Source organism: Oncorhynchus clarkii, chromosome 33, assembly GCF_045791955.1.
Source record: "Oncorhynchus clarkii lewisi isolate Uvic-CL-2024 chromosome 33, UVic_Ocla_1.0, whole genome shotgun sequence".
NCBI classification, from domain to species: Eukaryota; Metazoa; Chordata; class Actinopteri; order Salmoniformes; family Salmonidae; genus Oncorhynchus; species Oncorhynchus clarkii.
Window position 1 is genome coordinate 24,967,696 of NC_092179.1, and position 8,287 is coordinate 24,975,982.

General features: G+C 41.4%; 1 protein-coding gene across 1 annotated transcript in view; it reads left to right on the forward strand.

The window, feature by feature from the left end:
• The window catches only part of LOC139392501 (protein O-mannosyl-transferase TMTC2-like), a 102,328-nt gene that overhangs the window by 58,011 nt on the left and 36,030 nt on the right, over positions 1–8,287 (forward strand). Inside the window, exon 3 of the mRNA XM_071140501.1 lies at positions 7,200–8,094. Within this exon, the coding sequence (XP_070996602.1) occupies positions 7,200–8,094 (895 nt within the window). The remainder of the gene's footprint in view (positions 1–7,199; positions 8,095–8,287) is intronic.

Consider the following 8,287-nt stretch of genomic DNA (forward strand, 5'->3'; position numbering starts at 1 on the left):
CCGAGATTGATCTTCAAGTTAATTAAGGCAAGATTGGGGAATTGGGAGAGGAAACCTACAGGAAGGTGAAATGGAGCCAGATTGAATTTTTCATACAGCATTTTCCCCAGACAAGAAGAGCAAGACGATCCCATCAATAACCTCATCTCCTCTGTGTAAAAATACATAGCCTCTTCCTTTGTGTGTCTGCTTTCTGGTTCAGAAATCAATATACAATTCTTCCCTCTGATTTTCTTACTCCCTTCAACCCAAAAATCTTCAAATCTCCTCGGTCATATTTGATATGTTTCCACAGAAAGAGAAGACTGAAAACACAGATTTTCTGTAATTGGTTTATCTCACAGTCACATGTACCTCATCTCAAAGGAAATCTTCTCCTCCTCAGAGAGATGAAATTGTCTCACACTCTCAGTTCTGAAGTGAAGGCCCAGCAAATGAAGCATGTCTATTGTCCAGGACAAGTCAATCCTAATAAACTGCTTAGTCCTAATTTAAGGGTAATTGGAAATGCAGGTTTCAAAAACTCGTACGCACTAGTATGGTCATAACCTTCGCTGAGCAGGACTATTTGAAAATAGTTTCTCTCTGAGCTCTCTGTTGAGAGTTAACTGGGGCTATGTTTATGTGCTTATGAATATATCTGGTTTGATATACTGAGTGTACGATACTTCCAGCTGAACTGTAGGCTACTGACACTTTTAAAGAGGATTTTCTCTGTTTACAGTTAGGAACACATTGACATTGTTTGAGAAATAATCCATCAGGTTTAAACTGTACAACATCATTCTTTGGCAATGAGACCATTTTCATACTGCCGTGCCAACCGGAGCCATACTGTTCTGGCTCTGATCCTTTCTGTTCACATTGACCTTTGCAGCGTGACAACCGTAGCTATGGTAGATGCGTGACCAGGCCAGTGTAGTAGAGCTCAGCTCGGCATGGCTCGGCTCGGCATGACTCGGTGTGGTTTAGGAGTGTGAAAAGAGGATGAGCACTAGAGACCTAGGCTGTGCAGCTGCCTGGCTGCCTATGTCATGCTGGGGATAACACTCATACTCAGTCTACTCATCTCTGTGGTGCTCTGAGATGATTTTATATTTACTTTGTAACCTAATTTAAAGTAGGGAGTAAATTAGGTCTGTAATTGCGAAACAGCCTGAAATGTTCAAAGGCCTGGTGAGATTGTGATGAAAACACTTACACACACAGACACACACACACAGCTCTCATGCCACCCCCACAGGTTCAGCCAGAGTTCACTGGAGGCTGGTGTGTGGATGGAAGCCACACTCTCTGTCTGTACTGTACAGTAGGGAGAAGAGAGAACTCCCTGGTCTCTGTGTGGACAGTAGGAAGCCTATATTATATTTTAAAAGCATCCATACAGATTCATCCAAATGAATGACATTTCTTCTTTAGACCATCAGACCAACGGATTATGATAAACTGGATTATGAGATCACAATACATCATAAGGGGGCCATACATGCTTATGACAAGTCTTATAATGCATTCAGACTGCATCATAATGCGTTATACCTGCAGGCTTGAAGTAAATTGTTTCCCCAACTTTCTCCTGAGAGAGAGCAATACAGTGCCTTGCGAAAGTATTCGGCCCCCTTGAACTTTGCAACCTTTTTCCACATTTCAGGCTTCAAACATAAAGATATAAAACTGTATTTTTTTGTGAAGAATCAACAACAAGTGGGACACAATCATGAAGTGGGACAACATTTATTGGATATTTCAAACTTTTTTAACAAATCAAAAACTGAAAAATTGGGCGTGCAAAATTATTCAGCCCCCTTAAGTTAATACTTTGTAGCGCCACCTTTTGCTGCGATTACAGCTGTAAGTCGCTTGGGGTATGTCTCTATCAGTTTTGCACATCGAGAGACTGACATTTTTTCCCATTCCTCCTTGCAAAACAGCTCGAGCTCAGTGAGGTTGGATGGAGAGCATTTGTGAACAGCAGTTTTCAGTTCTTTCCACAGATTATCGATTGGATTCAGGTCTGGACTTTGACTTGGCCATTCTAACACCTGGATATGTTTATTTTTGAACCATTCCATTGTAGATTTTGCTTTATGTTTTGGATCATTGTCTTGTTGGAAGACAAATCTCCGTCCCAGTCTCAGGTCTTTTGCAGACTCCATCAGGTTTTCTTCCAGAATGGTCCTGTATTTGGCTCCATCCATCTTCCCATCAATTTTAACCATCTTCCCTGTCCCTGCTGAAGAAAAGCAGGCCCAAACCATGATGCTGCCACCACCATGTTTGACAGTGGGGGTGGTGTGTTCAGCTGTGTTGCTTTTACGCCAAACATAACGTTTTGCATTGTTGCCAAAAAGTTCAATTTTGGTTTCATCTGACCAGAGCACCTTCTTCCACATGTTTGGTGTGTCTCCCAGGTGGCTTGTGGCAAACTTTAAACAACACTTTTTATGGATATCTTTAAGAAATGGCTTTCTTCTTGCCACTCTTCCATAAAGGCCAGATTTGTGCAATATACGACTGATTGTTGTCCTATGGACAGAGTCTCCCACCTCAGCTGTAGATCTCTGCAGTTCATCCAGAGTGATCATGGGCCTCTTGGCTGCATCTCTGATCAGTCTTCTCCTTGTATGAGCTGAAAGTTTAGAGGGACGGCCAGGTCTTGGTAGATTTGCAGTGGTCTGATACTCCTTCCATTTCAATATTATCGCTTGCACAGTGCTCCTTGGGATGTTTAAAGCTTGGGAAATCTTTTTGTATCCAAATCCGGCTTTAAACTTCTTCACAACAGTATCTCGGACCTGCCTGGTGTGTTCCTTGTTCTTCATGATGCTCTCTGCGCTTTTGACGGACCTCTGAGACTATCACAGTGCAGGTGCATTTATACGGAGACTTGATTACACACAGGTGGATTGTATTTATCATCATTAGTCATTTAGGTCAACATTGGATCATTCAGAGATCCTCACTGAACTTCTGGAGAGAGTTTGCTGCACTGGAAGTAAAGGGGCTGAATAATTTTGCATGCCCAATTTTTCAGTTTTTGATTTGTTAAAAAAGTTTGAAATATCCAATAAATGTCGTTCCACTTCATGATTGTGTCCCACTTGTTGTTGATTCTTCACAAAAAAATACAGTTTTATATCTTTATGTTTGAAGCCTGAAATGTGGCAAAAGGTCGCAAAGTTCAAGGGGGCCGAATACTTTCGCAAGGCACTGTATGTTCTGTTCAACTGGTATATGTGTCAATACATTCCTTTCACAGCTGCAGCCTCTCTCTTCCGGACTGCGGTGACCCCTAAGTCTAGACAGATGTGATTTAATTAGCCAGAATTGGGGGGGGGGGGGGGGGGGGGGTCAAGGATGTGACCGGACAACCTTCTGTAACCATAGCAACGTAACTCTAAACTTTAAAGTGTTGCTGACCTGTCCGTATTCACAAGGTATGAGTCAGAGTGGCTCCTCCGTGTCCATATAATCGTATTCATTATGATATAAAAGACTAAACTGATCAGCACTCCTACTCTGAATATGGGCCCAGGAGTGTGACCCTGTAAAACAAAGTGAAATAATATTTGCGCTATTCTCTACTTATCATACAGTTCTCTACTTATCATACAGTTCTCTACTTATCATACAGTTCTCTACTTATCCTACAGTTCTCTACTTATCATACAGTTCTCTACTTATCATACAGTTCTCTACTTATCATACAGTTCTCTACTTATCCTACAGTTCTCTACTTATCATGCAGTTCTCTACTTATCATACGGTTCTCTACTTATCATACAGTTCTCTACTTATCATACAGTTCTCTACTTATCATACAGTTCTCTACTTATCCTACAGTTCTCTACTTATCATACAGTTCTCTACTTATCATACAGTTCTCTACTTATCATACAGTTCTCTACTTATCCTACAGTTCTCTACTTATCATACAGTTCTCTACTTATCATACAGTTCTCTACTTATCATACAGTTCTCTACTTATCATGCAGTTCTCTACTTATCATACAGTTCTCTACTTATCATACAGTTCTCTACTTATCCTACAGTTCTCTACTTATCATACAGTTCTCTACTTATCATACAGTTCTCTACTTCTCATACAGTTCTCTACTTATCATGCAGTTCTCTACTTATCATACAGTTCTCTACTTATCATACAGTTCTCTACTTATCATACAGTTCTCTACTTATCATACAGTTCTCTACTTATCATACAGTTCTCTACTTATCATACAGTTCTCTACTTATCATGCAGTTCTGTACTTATCATACAGTTCTCTACTTATCATACAGTTCTCTACTTATCATACAGTTCTCTACTTATCCTACAGTTCTCTACTTATCATACAGTTCTCTACTTATCATACAGTTCTCTACTTATCATACAGTTCTCTACTTATCATGCAGTTCTCTACTTATCATACAGTTCTCTACTTATCATACAGTTCTCTACTTATCATACAGTTCTCTACTTATCATACAGTTCTCTACTTATCATACAGTTCTCTACTTATCATACAGTTCTCTACTTATCATACAGTTCTCTACTTATCATGCATACATCATACAGTTCTCTACTTATCATACAGTTCTCTACTTATCATGCAGTTCTCTACTTATCATGCAGTTCTCTACTTATCATACAGTTCTCTACTTATCATACAGTTCTCTACTTATCATACAGTTCTCTACTTATCATACAGTTCTCTACTTATCATACAGTTCTCTACTTATCATACAGTTCTCTACTTATCATACAGTTCTCTACTTATCATACAGTTCTCTACTTATCATACAGTTCTCTACTTATCATACAGTTCTCTACTTATCATGCAGTTCTCATGCAGTTCTCTACTTATCATACAGTTCTCTACTTATCATACAGTTCTCTACTTATCATACAGTTCTCTACTTATCATACAGTTCTCTACTTATCATACAGTTCTCTACTTATCCTACAGTTCTCTACTTATCATACAGTTCTCTACTTATCATACAGTTCTCTACTTATCATACAGTTCTCTACTTATCATACAGTTCTCTACTTATCATACAGTTCTCTACTTATCATACAGTTCTCTACTTATCCTACAGTTCTCTACTTATCATACAGTTCTCTACTTATCATACAGTTCTCTACTTATCATACAGTTCTCTACTTATCATACAGTTCTCTACTTATCATACAGTTCTCTACTTATCATACAGTTCTCTACTTATCATACAGTTCTCTACTTATCATACAGTTCTCTACTTATCATACAGTTCTCTACTTATCCTACAGTTCTCTACTTATCATACAGTTGTCCCCTGGCTGCTTTCTGTTTCAGCCTTTTTTGATTTGAGTAGTGCTCTAATCTATTCATCAAAAAATAAAATTCCCAGATTTTTATGAGCCTAACATGCCAAAAAAGGTCTTAATTCCTATGCCAGATATGTATTCATAAAGCCATTAGGAACTGTAAAAATAGCAAACAATCTCTCTTAAAGTCAATTTTCCTCTGAGAAGTTCATGAGGGGATGGGTTAGTAACATTTGGCAGTAGTAATGAAGTTTTGAAGTTACTAGTCCTGGTCTAACTACAGTAAGGTCCCTGATGGAGCTGAAAGCTGAACGTGGTGACAGGCCAGTGGAAGGTGTTTAATAAGGAACCTGATGCTGATCATGCTACGGCATTAATCCTCTTATAGCTGTAAACAGAATCTACATACCGACACAGTGAGCTCTGAGCTGATTAAACATCACTCTCCACTCTACTGAAATGGGCCAACAATCTGAATCAGGCCCTCCCCGCTCTACTTCTCCCAGCATGCACTAGGGCAGCATCTGACAAGGCACCCTATTCCCTAGGGTGCCATTTCGGAAGCCACCCAAGGCCTGAGTTGTGCAGTCAAATTGCACTCAAGGGACTTAGCTAGTCTAAACACATAGCCTATTTGGGCATACAAGACACCATGCTACAATACATGGACGGATCTGTTCTATATCAAATTTAGAGGCATTACTTTGCAGGAAGATGGATGAACGGAATAAGAATGAGAGAAACGCAGTGCACCCGTGATGTCATCGTATGCAGTTGGTAGTAGGGTCCAGTGTCGTGGTCTATTGGTCACGTATAGTAGGTGTTCTGTTTATTTGACATGTCTTTATAGGGGCAAAGGAAACTGTTAAAAACTCCACTGGCACCAGTGCTCCAAAATGTTAGAGGTCAATTGATCTAAAGGAGTGCGCGGGGAATGGTGAGGTAGTGGTTTTCTCAGCTTGTTCATTTGTATTTAACCTTGATTTAACCAGGAAAAGCCTGGTTAAATTAAAAGGAATGAATTGAAATGTATATTTGAATGTGCATAGGCCTAACTGTAATTAATGTAGGTATGAGTTTAACACACATTGACATTGCATTTCACAGCTACTTTATTGGGCAGTAATAGCATATGTTCACCTGGAGTTGACCTAGCCTACCAGTATTTCTCATCCCACCCGTCAAATGAGAAGAATCCTTGTCCTTTAGGGCATTATTCTATTAAATCAAACTGAAACATATGAATAGAGGTGACACCGACATGGAGGGTCATTTGATAAAGATTCCCACAATTATGTTTTCTGATGAATGTGAAGTGTTAATATGCCCCATTCAGTCTCTCAGTGCTATCAATGCTTCATTTCTCAAAAAATGCTTTCTGTGTTTGTGTAGCAACAGAGCCATATTATTTCTGGCCGTCGTAGATACTCTTTTCAGAGGACTTGCCAATAATACCCAGAGCGCTTGGCTGTGTCAATTGCACATGAAAACGGCTTGTGCAGCTTTTGCAAAAACATTCCTTCCATTTCATTCCTCATTTCTAAACAGTTCTATTCTAGAAATTCCTCACGATGTGAAATCATAGAGGTCATCGACCTTTCACATGGTCGAGATTTAAATCAAAATTCTACATTTTGCACTGATGTATATGAATACACACCAAATAAACCAACACCAAATTCTTCTGTGTTAAAGAAAATATCTACTACTTTGTCTAATAGACTTTACTTAGTATTAGCCCAATAAACTATTTCTAGTTACCAATACATTCCCAGAATGAGAGCAGGAACGTTTTCAGAATGCTAAAGTTTTCTAAACGTTCCCTGAACATTTCACACAAGTCCCATGGTAGTTCCCATAGCATTCCTATAATGTTTTCTCTCTCCTACAGAAGAGGAACACCACTGTACTGCTGAGTCTGAGTGTGTTGATCTCCTGGGGCGTGCTTCTCCTGGCTGCTCGTCTCTACTGGATGGGTAACAAGCCCCCCAACTTCTCCAACTCAGACAACCCGGCGGCCGACTCGCCGCACCTTCTCACGCGAACTCTGACCTTCCTCTACCTGCCCGCCGCCAACGCCTGGCTCCTCCTATGCCCTGTCCAGCTCAGCTTCGATTGGTCCATGGACGCTCTACCGCTAATCAAGACCTTTGCTGATTGGAGGAACCTTCACACCGTGGCCTTCTATGCTGGATTTACTCTCCTGGCCTGGTATGGCCTCCGTAGCAGTAGCAGCCCCGACTCCAAGGCCAAGGAGACCAATGGGAAAGCTCACTTGGCGAACGGGAAGGCCCTCACCAATGGGCACAGCTACCATCCTCCAGACGGCAATCACAACATAAACTCAGAGCAGGGCTCTCCAAAGACCAATGGGAAAACCACCCTCAATGGGAATGGGTTCACCAAAACCTACCAATGTTCCCCTCGGACTACCCACCCCTCCCTCCCCTCCCTTGCCACCCTCCCCGCCACGGAGAACGTGGTGGTCTTCTCCCTGGGCCTACTCTCGCTGCCCTTCCTCCCGGCCACAAACCTCTTCTTCTATGTGGGCTTCGTGGTGGCCGAGAGGCTGCTATACATACCCAGCATGGGCTTCTGTCTGCTGGTGGCGGTGGGGATCCGGGCCCTGTACGTCAGGCTGAGAACCAGGGGCCCCAGGGTCGTGCTGCTGGGTCTGTGCGCAGGCCTGGTGCTGCTGTACGGCATCAAGACGGTGCTGAGGAACAGGGACTGGAGCAACGAGGAGATGCTCTACAAGTCAGGGATCAGTGTTAACCCTGCTAAAGGTAGTGTGGAGGAGACTGTTGACTAACCAACACATTCTGGAATATGGGCCTTTGGTTTGGTACTTTAGTCCCACTGTGATAAAGTTAGGCCTGAGAATTACATCACTCTCATGTAGATTAGAACATTTTTTCAGTTCTATATTATTCTAGGTCCAGGACTAGGCTTAATCTATGGCTGACAAATAGGCCCATA